Raw genomic sequence first — 15810 nt, forward strand, 5'->3', positions numbered from 1 at the left:
ATAGAGGATTCCCGACTTGAAAGTTATAAGTGTTATTCGAAGTTCTTAATAAATCTGTTTTGACTTGTATGGATATCTAAGCCCTATGATTGTTACCATGGTTAATCATATTCATGTTGTATTTCCAAATCCTTGAATAGATATTTTGATTTTCATACTAGTACTATTTGACATGTACTAACGTCCCTTTTGTCGGGGGTGCTGCATCTTTAAAGGATGCAGGTGGTTCCACAGTGGGAGGCATTGACCAATGATAGCGGTACACCTTTTCCCAGCTGACCTGGTGAGCCCCACTTCATTCTGGGGTTGTGCATCTTTTGTTCCATGTGTATTATGTTTTGAGGTATAGCCGGAGCCTTATTGCCGGCACTATCATTGTACACTTTTATATCTATTAGAGGCTCCGTAGATATAGTGTGGGTTGTATATTAGTATTGGTAAAGTCAGGATAGTAATGTTGTATGTGTGTTACATCTCCTATTTCAAACTATGAAAGAGTGTGTATTTTGAAACTTTATAAATGGACTAACTAATGGTGATGAAAATAGTGTTGTTCATGAACCCTCGTGGTATTAATTAATGAAGTTTATATTCTCTTTATTTATGGGTGAGTTGGATAGAAGGGAATCCAGCAGGCTTGCTCGGCCGGGTTATCTCGGTTGAGCGCCGGTCGCGCTCCCCGAGTTCGGGGCGTGACATTAATGAACTCTTTTTATGTTGTTTTCATGATTCCCACATAGTTTTATCATCAGCATAATTTATTTGTCTTGATATTTCTTGAGCTTGTGTTGTACCCTCAATGGCCATGAATCTTGCATTAACTGTGCTTGGACTGTATAACATCTTTTTATTTTTTTCGATAATGCCAAATGGGGGAAGATATAGTTTGGGGGTGCTTGATGTGCTTGTTGTATACCTAATGTACCTGCCCTGAATTAGGTCATAATGTATTTTGTGTGCTACTGCTATTGTGATGAGATGATTACCTCGTTTATGCACACCGAGTTTTTCATCATCAAAAAAGGGGAATTTATTGAGTATTGAGGTTTTGATGATTAACAAAGTTTGTCCAGAGGAAATACTCTAGGAACCAGGTCCTCAAGGTAGCTGATAGAATGCTCGAAGAACCAGGTCTTCAAGGTCGTTGTTGAAGGTTCTTACAAGGCAGTAAGTTTTTCACAAAGTTATTCGAGCCCGAGTTTGTTGGAAGAAGGCTGCTAACGTGATAAGGGTCGTTGTCCAAGAAGAAATGCTTGCATAAGCGATAGACAATAGTAACAAGAATCGTGGAGTCTTTGGAACGGTAAGAGTCCTATCAAATGAAAAGTTAACTATGCATAGGACTAGGGCTGTGCATAATTTGATAAATACCGAATTACCGTACCGAAATTAAAATTTTTGGTATTTGGTATTCGATATTTTGGTATTCGGTATGGTATTTGGTTTAAGTTTTAAAAAATATTGGTATTTGGTATTTTAAAATGAAATACTGAAATACCGATACTGTATCGAAATATATTTTATATTATACAATACACATATTATTAATTATAACATAAATATAAAAATCTAAAATTTTACTTTTCTTTATTCTCTAAGTTCATCAATTAACTCTAAGCAAGTAACAAGACATTTCTAATGATCAAATTTATTCTTTTATGTACAATTTTCTCTCTCTGGGTTGATATTTGCTAGTTTTGGACAAAACTTTTGTCAACAAATATTTTTAGTTTTGTACTTTTGAGTACTTTAATTTAGAATATTACAGTCTATGACTCTATGCACTAGTTAGTATTCAAACCAAATAAACCGAAGTTACCAAACCGAATAAACCGAAACCGAAAGGAGAAAAACCGAACCATACCGAATTTAATTAGGTACGGTATTTGTATTGCATTTTAAGAAACCGAATACCGAAAATACCGAACCTAAATATCTAAATAGCGTACCGTACCGACCGACGAACACCCCTACATAGGACTCCTAAAAGATCTATGAGCCTAGTAAACTTAAATACTATCTTTTTGGACTGCTGAGACTATCCTTTTGTACATCAACTACGGAACTATATTTTCAACACTCAAGTCGATTACTAGTCTTAATGTTCTTCTTGAGTTAGTTAGTGAATGTGTTTTAGGAAATCTAGTTGTAATCAAATGTCATACATAATCAGTGAGTTGAAGTAATTGTTTGAGTTTGCAAGTTAGAGTAACTTGTAAGTCAAATAGTTGAAGTAGGAGAACTTGTGGGTATAAGTTCACATATCTTGTAATCGATACATTTGGCTCATTTGTCTTAATAAAATTAAAGTTAAAATCCTACATGATAGGTCGTCGTTTTTATACCTTTGAACCGAGTGATTTTTCATGTAAAATTGTTGTGTTTGTTTTACTGTTTATTTCGCTTACACTTAAGAAGTTAGGTCAAGAATCAAAATTCTTTAGTAATTTAGAAAGACTCTCAAATTAAGACCTCGCTAAGCCACTGATTCATGGAGCTGGTGCCTAAATTTTTTAATTAAGGGTCAAAAGCACACATTCATCTCACCAAATCCTTGGATGATTGCATTTATTCATTTACCAACTGTTTGTCGTTATTTGATTCGCAACTTTTCCGTTTGGTATTTCTGTCTAAAACTTTTTTTCGGGGTAATTCTTTGTCTAAACTTTACTGCCCTGCAAAATTGACTATATTCATTAGACAAAAAAACTATGTCATGTCCAATTTATTTATTCCACCTTTTTTCCAAGTATCTTTTTTGTTTTTCTTTTCTCTCATTCTTAATTTTTTTTCCACAGAAAATGTTGGCCCATGAATAGAGAAAAGAGAAGCAAGAAGAGAACTTCACTGCAGAATTGACTATTTTTAATTTAAAAATAAACTATAAAGCATTTGGATAGAGGAGATGAAGTTGCAACAACCTGTAGTCTCTTTTTATTTTATTTTTTAAAAATTCTTTTGCAGTTCCATGTATGCAAAAAATTACCCTCTTAATTTGAAGAAGAGGAACAAGCAGTTCAAGATATCCTCCAAAAATAAGTAATTACAAGGAGATTCAAAAATTTCTAAAGGAAAATAAACTGAATTTTGTGCAATCAGATATTATTCTGGAAAAAAGAACGTATAACATCTGTCTATAGATGTTCTTCAATAATATCAGAAAATTATATTTCTTTTAGAATAAAAAAAAAGAAGGAAAAAAGTATCTTCTAGTCACAAGCTAATGATTGTAATGAAATAATGGAGGAGATGGCATGTGCATAACGATAGAATATAAAGAAAAATGGTCCATACAGTCCCCTTCAGCAACTAACTAAGCAGTTATACTGCAAAAACAAAAGAAGAAAAAAAGCATGATTATAATATAGTATTTAAATATATGAACTTTATTTAAACATAAGTTTTGTAGAAACTTTATTTCTACAAAACATCTTATTCTCTTTTTTTGTATGTTTTTCACTTTTCATGAAATTGATTAATTAGCTTTGCGTTTTTTTAAAATTTTTTTTTAACCACCTTATGTATTTTACCTATAATTATTTTTATTCTAAATTTATTCACAATGCAAATAGATAAATCGCTAAGTTGTAATACAATATCCTCTGTTATCTTTTTTTCCATTTTCTTACCTTGAACATCGGATTTTAGAAAAAGGAAGAGAAGAATGTATATATTTAAAATTGAAAAGTTAATTTAATTTTTAACATAAAGCTGGCGGGAATAATTGATTTCCAACCAAAATTATATGCCTTACTTCTTAAACTTGTTAGAATCACCACTTTTTGAATGGTAAGAGTAATATATAAAATAAAAAAAATGAAGGAGTAAATTAAACGGCTAATTGTTTAAATCCATAAATCAGAAGGCAAGTGGGGTTGTCGCTGAATCATGTAGGCCCCACATAAAAGAGAAACACAAAAACGAGTTAAACTCAGAAAAGAAGCTCACAAACAAACAAACAAAATCAGGAAAAAAGAAATACAGAGAGCGAGTCCCTCTTGAAGTTATTTTTCTGGTATTAATTTATTTGTGTATGTTAACGTGTACACGTTTTTAGAGTTATCTTCTCGCTTTAATTTGTTGACTTCTCCATTTTTATTATTTTTAATTTAATATCCATTTCTTTGTTATAATCATCTATGGCTGCTGGATAAAGAAAGAATCACAACTTTCATGCTATTTCTTGAAGCTTCCAGAGCCTTCTGTTATTTATTTCACATCTTTACCTACCCTTTGTTTCTTCAAAAAACTGTTTATTAGGTATTTAAACCCCATTTAAAATTATTTAATTTGTACATTTATATATCTTTGTATCTCTAACTTTGAGCTAGATCTGCAAAAATTGTTTCAAATAGTGTTTTGTTTTTCTTGTTTTCAGCTCTGCAATTTTGCTAAAATCTCCTTCCAGCTTCTTAAACAAAGGTAAGATCACCTAAGCTTAGATTCTTCCTCAGCAACATGATATGGCTTTTCTCCATTTTTTTTTTGAATCCCCATGTCCATTTTTCTTGTGTTTTTTTTTTTTTTTTTTTTTTTAGGGTTCAAATATTTATGAACTTTTTCTTGTTGATGCTTATTTTTTTGTTTGACAGAAAAAAAAGGCCCTTATATTTGATGCTAGGATCTTGTTAATATTAGACTCAGTCGTTCTTGCTTTTTCCTAAAAAAATCGATTTTCTTGTTGGATTTTCTTTTGTGTATTTTTTTTTCAAGGGGCTAAATGTTTCATGAACTATTTGTTGTTGATTAGACTCAAACTTTTATACTCTCTTGCTACGTTCTTTTATTTGTTTTTTCAATTCTCCATATCCATTTTTCTCTTTTATAGTATTTTTTTTCTTTTTTGGAATGAGGGGCTGAAATTTTTATGAATTTATCTGTTGTTTGTTTGACAGAAAGAAGATTAAAATGGATGGAAGAGGAGCATCAAGATATTGGTGTCATCAGTGTTCAAGGAGGGTGGACCCCACGTTGGAGGTGGAGTTAAAATGTCCCATTTGTCAACAAGGTTTTGTCGAGGAAATGGGATCAGAAACTGCCCTTGAAAATGATTTTGGAGGGTCTGACTCCGATCGGGCCCTATCACTTTGGGCGCCAATCTTGTTAGGCATGATGAGCAATCCTCGTCGTCGCTCTAGGTTTAGGCATCATCTCGAATTTGATAGTGATGATGATGATGATCATACTCGTGAAGGTGGGGAGACAGAACTTGATCCTGAGCTGGCATCTATAATGAATAGGCGGAGGAGGAACTCCACCACTATTCTCCAGCTCTTGCAAAGTATTCGAGCTGGAATGGAGAATGCTGACGGTGAAAATAGTAGGGAGGCAGGTAGGGATGGCGAGGAGCGTGTGATACTTGTAAATCCATTCAATCAAACCATCATTGTGCAGGGTTCTTATGATTCGGATAATAATGACCGACCCATTGGCTCATTGGGTGATTATTTCATTGGTCCTGGTTTAGACATGTTGCTGCAACATTTGGCTGAGAATGATCCGAATAGGTATGGTACTCCACCAGCTCAAAAAGAGGTTGTAGAGGCGTTGCCCGCGGTGAAAATTGATGAGACGATGCAGTGTTCCGTGTGCTTGGAAGACTTTGAGATTGGGACTGAAGCCAAAGAGATGCCTTGTAAGCACAAGTTTCATAGCGGGTGTATCTTACCGTGGTTGGAGCTTCATAGTACCTGTCCAGTCTGTAGGCATCAGTTACCCTCTGATGAATCAAAAGTTGAGAATGTAACTGATAACACAAATGCTGCTCAGAGTAGTGATACAAGGAATGAAAATGGTCGACGTTTTCCAGTGTCGCTTCCATGGCCTTTGAGTGGTTTGTTTTCATCAGGTACCCAATCTAGTAATGGAAATTCATCATCAACGACTACTTCTTCATCAGGAAATGCAAACTCAAATGCTCATATGCATGATGATTAGCGGATCTTCTTTGGCCTTGCTTGTGTACATAGACTGGTACTTGATAAATTTTAGTAATTGCAAACAATGGATCCTGTTCTTGCCTGCCTGTATTATATAGAGGATCATGTTACTTTTGTTAGACTAGATGTCTGCCGAGCTCAAAGACTCTCTTCTGTTTGTATAGCTTTAAATGTGTTTTCGTACACTTTTTGGTTAACTGTTTCCAGAAAGCTCAACCCTCAAATCCTTGAATTATTGTGGATGACAATGGATGATGAAAGGGTTTATGTTCTATATCTTCTGAATCATGGAAATCAAGAGAAAGCTACTTGGTTTTGTTTATGATTTATCAGCCAAACTTTTAAAGCTGTAGCGTTGTGCTATGGTTTATTAAGTCTTGAGGTGCTATTGACTTGTTATACGGTGGATTCCTAAGTTGTAATTGTTTTCTACTTGTTCTTCGGGTCAGGTTGATGACTTACAATTTGTTATTGGTATAGTTATTGATATGTGAGTGAATTGCAAGTTTTTGTTATTGGTAAATTAGTATAGTTATTGATATGAGAGCTGACATTCAATTCTTTTGTGTGGATTAGTCCAAAGTTATTTCCCATCCATAGAGTATAGCTGTTCTAAAATTCAAAATACACTGTTGTATATGTCTAGAGGCAAGTTTGTGTGAATAAAGTGTAGTTCCCTTGTTAAACTTAACTGAAACTGCATCTCAATAAAATTAATATCTTGACTGTTAAAACCAGGAGAGAATGGACATTTTAATGAATTAGCTATGAGGAAATGAGAATGAGCGACGATATCAAGTGTTGTTCCCATGGCCTCTCACACTCAAACTTAGGTTCGCAATTTAGTAATACGACATCTTCTTCCTCAACTTGTCAAGCAATGCAAACTCTAGTGTTCATATGCATGAAGATTAAATTTTATTATGGTGAGTTTTGCTCTATGATGTGTGGATCCTTTGCCCTAACTTATGTACAATTATACATAGATAGTTGCTATAAACAATGGATCCTGTAGCGTAGAGGGCTTTAAGGTTGAGCATGAAACATCTCTTCTTTCCTTATGGTTTATTCACAGCTCTGAAACTTTGCACTTGTTTTTTGATTCATTCTCTCGGCAAAGACATTCTTGAATAAAGTCTGTCTGAACTGAATTAGCGCTTTCGGATCAGGCTATGCCTCTCTATTTGACACATCTCACGTTGTTAGATTAGATGTCTGCCAAGCCGAAAGACGGTTTAGTTTGTATAGCTTTGAATATGGGATCTTCGTACACACTTTGGTTTATCTCTTCCCAAGATCTCAAACTTCTTGTTGACTATTTACAAATTATTGAAGCTAATAGAGTTGACAATTGTGGATTGCCAAATCACCGATTTGGATGAGTCAGAAGGTCTATGTCAAAAGCCTTCTGAATCACAGAAATTCACTGCAAGCTACTTGGTTTTGTTTCTAACTAGCAATATGCCATGGTTCATTAACTTTAAAATAATTTTGCATGTGAACTTCCTGAGTTGTAGTTGCGGTGCAATTTTGTGAGGTCTTGTTGATTATCTTCCAATATCTGAAGTCTAATTGCTATGAATGCCTGATTTATTCCCCGGGCTTCAATTAATATCAGTATGAATTTGGATCTTAATTGTTCACTAGTATTAGCATCCGCGCGGATCCGCGGACACTAATCATGCCAAATATTTAAGTTATTTGGATTATAGGTAAATAATCTTAAAATTTAAACTTTCTCGGGAAATATAGGTAATCATTGGATATTAAGAAAAAACACTACATGAAAAAATTAACCATTTCTTCTATTTTTCTTTTTTTATACTATTCTCGCCGGTGTCATTGGATCCTAAAAATAGCCAGGAAGTAAAATAATAATTTATATTTATGGCAAAATAATCAAATATTGAGACTATGAATGACTCTTTGGATACGACTCGACTCTTTTATTACTACTTGAACTCTTATTTGGTGTGTTGATATCTCTTAAAAAATATTTCTTTTTTAAAATTTCAGTTTCTAAAACTTTATTTTCAATAATAATTATTTTTATAATAAGCTGCGTGCCACCCAATCCAAACATAACAATCAGTAAGGAAACACCCAACAAGCCGTAATGCTTATACTTACGAAATGCCCAAATATCGACCACAAGCACGCCAAGTGCATAATATAAATCTCTAGGGGAGACGGATAGCGCCATACATTACAAAACGCAAGCACAACTAAGGTGCAATAAATGAACTGCATCTCGAGAGCCCTCCTGCTCCTGTAACACCACAAACTACATGGGATCACAATATATGTGCGAATAATCTAGCCGTCTCACAACCCACCCGGCACAATAGAGTATTATATGGAATAACTGACGAAGGGAATAACATCTGATGCCCGACGACTCCTCCGTAAGCAATGCTATGACGAATGAACACATTCGACCTGATGTAGAGCACACATTCACATTAAGCCAACCAACAGACCTCAAACCGATTCTGATCATACCATACTAGGCCAATAACCTTCCAAGGATCCACAATGGCCCCATTCATGACACATACGAGCAACCGTCTACTCCGGACGAAACTCCCACAGTTCACAACCAAAGAAATAGAGTGCATTCCAGGCACAAACTCTCACATTTACGATAGTACCAAAAATCTCCGTACTTGGTTTCAATCTTTAACAATCAAGTGACTAACATATCACACTTATACAAATCGCCCCGTGGGGTACGCTCCTACGACCTTCCGCACTAGGTAGCAAGGTCTGCACCTCCATACCATCAACCGTACTAATTCTGTAAAGCAATTCAAGAACTCGCAAATCAATACACAATGCTCCTTCCACATAACATCATTCCCATGCGACACTAGGATAATGTCAGCTTACTGTGAACATCTAAATTCTTCCCGGCTCATCCGAGCTCATGACATTCTTGTCAACACTGAATCACAACCTTGATCCTCAACTTTCAAATTCCCATGTCGTTCACTGCGTCTATCATGCCGCTATGCGAGAATACAAGAATTCATCATAACCTCTGAACTACTAGTATAATAAACACTTCATTGGTAAGAAACCCTTCACTTAGCTCATTTCAGAAGAACCAATGCAACACGCAACTGAATTCCTAAACCGCAAAAGATACAAACCTCAAGTCGTGATCTAAAGCGTCATGACTCTTTCGGATTCCATTTACACAACAAGGCCATTTGAATCAAATACCTACCAAATCAATCAAGTTGTGTTGGCTGTCAAGCCCGCGTGTACAACCACAAACCACATGTATAACTTCACACGCTGAAGGGACTGATCATTGCCACAACCATGTTGATTCAACCATTACTAACCGGCCTAACTTCTTCCAATTTACTCTCGATTTGCCTTAGAAATAATAATAGCTCGATTAAAAAATGTAACGAACCAAATCCGCACTCTTCCCGAATGACCCGCATCACTAGACCACATCGTCTCAATACCCATGAACCATCTCATACCCTCCTTATGCGCACACTAGCATCTCCAACTGGTACACCCATTCTGTAAGACCTTCCGCGAATCCGAAGCTATTGCTTCATTTCCTCCAATACTGCACCGCATACCCGATGATAACATAGAACATTCCAAGTCCCGTTCTAAATCCACTGCAAAAACTCGATCCTTAACCACACAACGGACCCAAAATCCTGAGGCACTGCACTTTAGTTCTTGAACCCACTAGGACCGTTGTTGAGAGTCACCCACTCTGACCCGGTCCCGAATATAATCAAACTCCAATGCGCTGCTAGCACATGAATCGATAAGGCAAATTTTAGCACACATTCATCAAGTTCTCCGCTCGAATTACCCCTGGTGTTTCCTTTTCTTAGCCATAATGACCCACCAATGCACCGATAACCAGAAACCGTACTAGCAGACAACCATAGATCTAATCGTAGACGGTGGGGCTCCCCCACTTAGCTTTAAGCTACAATTATATAAACCTAGAATCTACAAAGATTTCTCCTTCTCAATTACCATGATCTCGCACCGTCAACCCACCAAATTTCTTGTAGTTTCTTATTAAACTTTTCATGAACATTCCGAATTATCAGCCACAATCGCATATTCAATTCGACCTTCCGTCGGGTAGTAAGTAGAATTCTTCGTAGAAAGTTCATCAAAATCACGCAACTGATAACCTGCTCACAGGAGATAACCCACCTGTGCAGATTCCATACCGACATCTTCCAACGACGTTGCACTGGGTACCACCACCGCGAAATCAGTAAACTCTCCTAAGCCCATGCTGCCACGCCCCAAACTCGGGGAGCGCGACCGGCGCTCAACCGAGAGAACCCGTCCGAGCAAGCATGTTAGATTTTCTTCTACCCAAATTCATCCATGAATAAAGAGGGGATGTACTCCATTAATAAAACACTGAAAATATTTCATTAACAACTTCCATTTCATTCCCACTAGCATCTTCATTCATAATTTCCAAAATATTACGAGTTTATAGAATTAATAAAAAACATGATTTCCAAATACCAACATTTCTAGTTCATTTCCCAACATCAACCATAACCCACAACTTGTCTATGGAGCCTCTAAGTACAATAGAAGAGTAATATGAAAATGTCGGCAACAAGGCCCCGACTATACCTGAAAACACAGTACATGAGAAACAAAAGATACATGACCCCGAAATGAAATGGGGCTCACTAAGTCAGCTGAGAAAAGAGTGTACCGCTATCACTGGTCAATGTCGTCTGCTATAGAACCACCTGCATTCATTAAAAATACAGCGCCCCCGGAAAAAAGGGACGTTTGTACCGTCGAATAGCACTAGTATGTATAGCTAACTGTTCTCTTTCAAAAATAGAATGCCAATATAAGAAAGGGAAAACCATAGAAACAACAAGCCACCATCAATTATATCCAAATGTCCAATTTAAAACATAATAATTTTCAAAATATGAACTTCTTATACAATTTTGGTTGGGAGATCATTAGCATCGATATACCACCGTCTTTGTTAGCACGGAGTACGATCACGCCCGATCGGCTAGGCCATCTCCCCACGAACAATGTGGTTTGACATGTGATGCGAAAGAAAGTTGTTACCAAGAGTAGTACCACCATGTGCGCAACATGGCATCCGATCTCCACCCGATCAGTTAGGCCGCCTTCCTACATATGACGTGTGGGTGGACTTTTCCAATCCACAATTATTACCACTTTTATCCCAATTAAGGGGAATAATATCACAATTTCACCAATATTTCAATTTCATCCCAAATAAGGGAAATAATCACAATCCATCCCTACACCGGCACGTGAAGTTTCAGGTGTGGGCTTTTTGAACCACCCTTTCTCGGTTTTGCTAATGATGATCCCAAAAATATTTTTGATTTTATTTGCATACAAGGGTAACAGAAATACAGTCGTACTCACCTCAACCTCTTTCACTTTGTATAAATCCTCATTAGTATTTCCAATCACTCACGACAACAATATTTCCTTGGCTCATTTGTCCATTCACAAGATTCTTTCTTTCTGGCACGATGGCCATATTTAATATTTCACACTTTCACCTCTTTCAATTTCAAAGATCATCATCAAATATCAACATATAGAATATTTCAGAAATCATATACTTCAAATCCATTTGTAATGGGAACTTTAAACACAAATGATTTCTTTCCAAAGAATGGGGCATACCAACCAGCAATAGAAACACACATCAAAATCACAAACAATCAATACACCATTTATTCTTGCAATACTCTTCCCCAGATATGACAATGTACAATTTTAACACATGAGTATTTAAGAACTCGAATCACACTGGATATATTTATAAAGCAAAGCATTAGTTAAAGCAGCCACTTATGGGCATGAATTGAGTACAAAAGCTTTTAGGCAATTCTATTTTCGAAATCATTTTTAAAATAGTTGAGTCGAGACTCATTTCATATTCTTTATCACATCATCTCACTTTATTGGCACCATTGGCCACAAGTATAACTTTCACTCTTGGCATGTTGACCACAGTTTATATCCCTAATTCACTTATTTCACTTCTAACCATCTTTATAGATTATCAACAATAAGACATTTCCAATTAAGACTTTATGTACACATATGAGCAATTAAGAGTCTTAAACATATTGTGTTTTCTCACACAATTTGGCATCATAACCTTCATTGAAACACAACTCAAAGACATAGCATTTTAATACACATATCATCCTTGAACACATTCCCAAAAGATAGCATAATGTGATAGGAACATTCAGAACACGTTTTGAATACATAATTCCTTATTCGGGACAATCGAATTTATTGGGAATGTTAGGTTTCCTCCTTATCTCTATAAAATGCTCTTACCTCTCTCTAAAACCCTAAGAAAAACACCCCAAAATAAGCCCCAAAGGCTATTTATCAAAATGGGGTCGGGTTATGAAAATAGAAAAATTAACCCTCCGAAATCATGTCTACGATCGCATAATGGACCGCACAATTGGTATGCGGGTCGCACAATGCACGAAAAATTGGATGCCCAGAAATGGGCTTCACTAGATAGGTCTGCGACCAGTTTTGCGGTCGCATAACAACTTATGCGATTTCATAATGGTTCTGCGATCGCAGAATTAGCCGCAGAATTGCATTTTGCCAGCCTTTGATAATTTGGTCATAACTTCTTGTAGGAGTGTCCAAATGATGAAAGGTTTGAAGAGTTAGAAACTAGACTCGAAGATATTTCATTTGATAGGTAGATTATGAGATAACACCTTTTATGTATGTAGATATGCTCGTTCAAAATTTGGTCTTGTGTGTACTCATTTGACACTTTAGTCTATCATGAAATTTCCTACTTGACTTGGACTTAGGGATCTCCTTAGACCCCACATCACTTATAATATGCTTAGTACACTTATTATAATATCTAATTGATATTCATTATAGTAATAGTCCTTGTCTGCACACAAAATAATATAATAAGCGCACATCAACTTTCTTACTAGCGCTCAAGTACTTCGAAATTTTTCGGGGTGTTACATTCTCCCCCACTTAAGAACATTCGTCCTCGAATGTTTTAAAAGTCATTTCTAATAATGGAATTACCATCCTTTTACCTCCAACCATTATGCATAGGAACTTATGACTACATGGGTCTTATACCTCATTTCCAAAATTTAAACTTACTTCTGGCCCTTAAAATTTGGCTATTTTTACAAATTCTTAAAAATTTCGGCAGAGTTTCCCTTGTAACTGGGCCTATCTACCTGCATGAAAATCACCAAAAACACCCTATAAACATATCCACAACTCGACAAGGCATCACAATGTATATCAACCTCACTAATTTCAACATTACAAGCACTACATTATCAAAATGATATCTGGACATGAACTGCACATTTTTAAATCATAACACCTAGAAAGTACCTTTCAAATCAAAACCAATTGCTATACAATCAAGCGAAAAGATTTTCTTTCCACAATACTTTCGGCCTTCAAGGTGACCTTCTCGACTTACAGACTTTGCCATAACACATTAACGTAGGCAATCCCAACTTCCAGTCTTATCTAACAAGGATGACAATTAGGTACCTCTCATAAGCTAACTATCTATTAACTTCACCTTCAATAACCTCCACCGGAACGATATACAAAGGATTTACAATTACCTTCTTAGACATAGACACATGAAACACCGGGAACACGGAGAACAATAACAGTGAAACATCATACTCATAGTTTGACCTATTTCCTTCAAGATTTCATAAGGCCTAATGTGACTACACATACTTTACATTTATTAATAATTCACATAGCATCCTCATGGAGAAAATAATGAGAATAACTCGTTCACTTTCTTCAACTCTAAATCTCTACGCCAAATACCCAAACTAAACCTTTGGTGACCTCCAACAATTAGTCTAAGATGTGCTGGCTTGAATATGACCATAAAACTTCCTATCCAATATATTTGATCACGGGATGATGCTTCTTCTTTGACATATTTGAACCTTCAAATCCTATATGTTACTATAAATATAAACAACGAGGTTCGAGATTGGCTAGAATTATTCAAGAATCCATCAATGTTCTGAGCATGGCATTTCAAGAGGTGATATCCTAAGAGACATGAAGGTTACTACCAATAGTGCTAACATGGTTAATCATTGTGATGACATCATTGATTCGACAAATGAGGCATAGAGTTGCCTAGTAGGCATTGATAATGTAGGGACCATGTTCATGATTATGAGATTTAAAATAAATGAGTCATGAAAACGACAACAACAATTGTTTCTTTCCATATGTGCCTTGTTTGGCAATAGTAGGCCTCAAAGAGAGATAGCCAAGTATGTGACACCAGTCGCCTCTTGAAATGTAGGAAAAATCAGTTTAACTCGAAATGAGAATATTCTAGCACCCTGAATGTGATATGGGTTTCAAGATACATGAAGTTGCATTACGCTCTTAACTGTATTTGACACAAGGAATCTATGCCACAAAGCCATGAGGTTGAAAAAGAAATTGAACACTTGTGAGACTATTATCATTCTGACAGCTTAACCCTTGCCAATAGTTGATCCTATATGAGAGGACTAGAGATACGACAAACTTTTCTTTCAAATCAATATGCTCTCATGTTACTAGACGGTGAAAAGGATTCATGATAATATACACAAAGGAACAAAGTGATTGTTCAAACCATAGGAGCGACATACATAGGAGAGAAAAAGAGTGGATCAAGAAGGATCTCAACACTAGGCTGCTTTACATTAGATTTGATACCACATAGGTAAATATTATGGTAGTGTGTGCATAGGCACAAGTGAGAAAATGTTATCCATTTGAATCAAAATGTTCTGTAAGAAATTCATCAGGTATAGTCTCTTGTTGAGAATTTAGGAAATCAAGTGGGAAGTATTACTCCAAGAGTTATAACTCAATTCAAGGACATAATTATATAGCTCAATTCCACAAGAGGTTGTAAATAAGAGAATTTGTGATAGAGTGGATCCACGAATAATGCGTCTCGTTCAAAGAGTAGGTACATGCAATGTTTTGTGTTTCAATATCTTGTTAAGACCATATTTATGAGAGCTCTTCAATATGGGTGCACATATACAACAAGGAAAAATCATGCGGTGTTCATAATGATATAGCAAGGAGTGACTTACTTGGTAACTTTAGATTGACAGAGCAGTACCTTACTTGATGCCCCTCGACTCCACAAACATAACTTATTTTAAGAGTCATTCAACACGTCCCCAAGTGGTGTTTCTTACAAATAAAACATTCTAGTTTATTGGTACAAATAACCCTCTTTCGTTTCTTAGGTGCTATTACCACATGATCCGGTGGCACGATAACATTAATAGGGACAAGTACACTTCCCTTAGCGACTGGTTCTTTCATTCCCTCCTCGCTGACTCGAACTCGTGGGTTACTCATATGAAAAATGAGACATGACGAGGAATTTAGATTCCTACCTTGAGCTCTATCGCACGATCAGGAGTATCAAAGAAGTGAGAAATTCCTAAATGTCCAAGTAGTTTCCTCATTATAGATATGGTCGACAACAAACCGATAAGAAGGACTCTACTAGACACGGCTCTGAAACATCTTAGGACACTTTAAAACCTTAGGCTCTGATACCAAGTTTGTCACACCCCAAACTCGGGGAGTGTGACCGGCGCTCAACCGAGAGAACCCGGCCAAGCAAGGTAGTTAGATTTCCTTCTACCCAAATTCATCCATGAATAAAGAGGAGATGTAGTCCATTAATCAAACACTAAAAAGATTTCATTAACAACTTCCATTTTATTCCCATTAGCAGCTTCATTCATAATTTCTAAAATATTATGAG

At 36.2% G+C, this 15810-nt stretch overlaps 1 protein-coding gene across 2 annotated transcripts; it reads left to right on the forward strand.

The window, feature by feature from the left end:
- Window positions 1-3874: 3874 nt before the first annotated feature.
- LOC104113384 (E3 ubiquitin-protein ligase SIRP1-like) lies at window positions 3875-6261 on the forward strand. Of its 2 annotated transcripts, none has more exons than XM_009623534.4 (3): window positions 3875-4015; window positions 4379-4422; window positions 4896-6261. In XM_009623534.4, exon 3 carries the CDS (start codon window positions 4909-4911, stop codon window positions 5935-5937), a length of 1029 nt encoding a protein of 342 aa, XP_009621829.1. In that variant the 5' UTR covers window positions 3875-4015; window positions 4379-4422; window positions 4896-4908; the 3' UTR covers window positions 5938-6261. The 2 variants fall into 2 exon arrangements, with proteins under 2 accessions (XP_009621829.1, XP_070047953.1); XM_070191852.1 differs by having other exon boundaries at window positions 4007-4260.
- Window positions 6262-15810: the final 9549 nt, after the last annotated feature.

The sequence above is a fragment of the Nicotiana tomentosiformis genome, chromosome 1, assembly GCF_000390325.3.
Source record: "Nicotiana tomentosiformis chromosome 1, ASM39032v3, whole genome shotgun sequence".
Classification (NCBI taxonomy): Eukaryota; Viridiplantae; Streptophyta; class Magnoliopsida; order Solanales; family Solanaceae; genus Nicotiana; species Nicotiana tomentosiformis.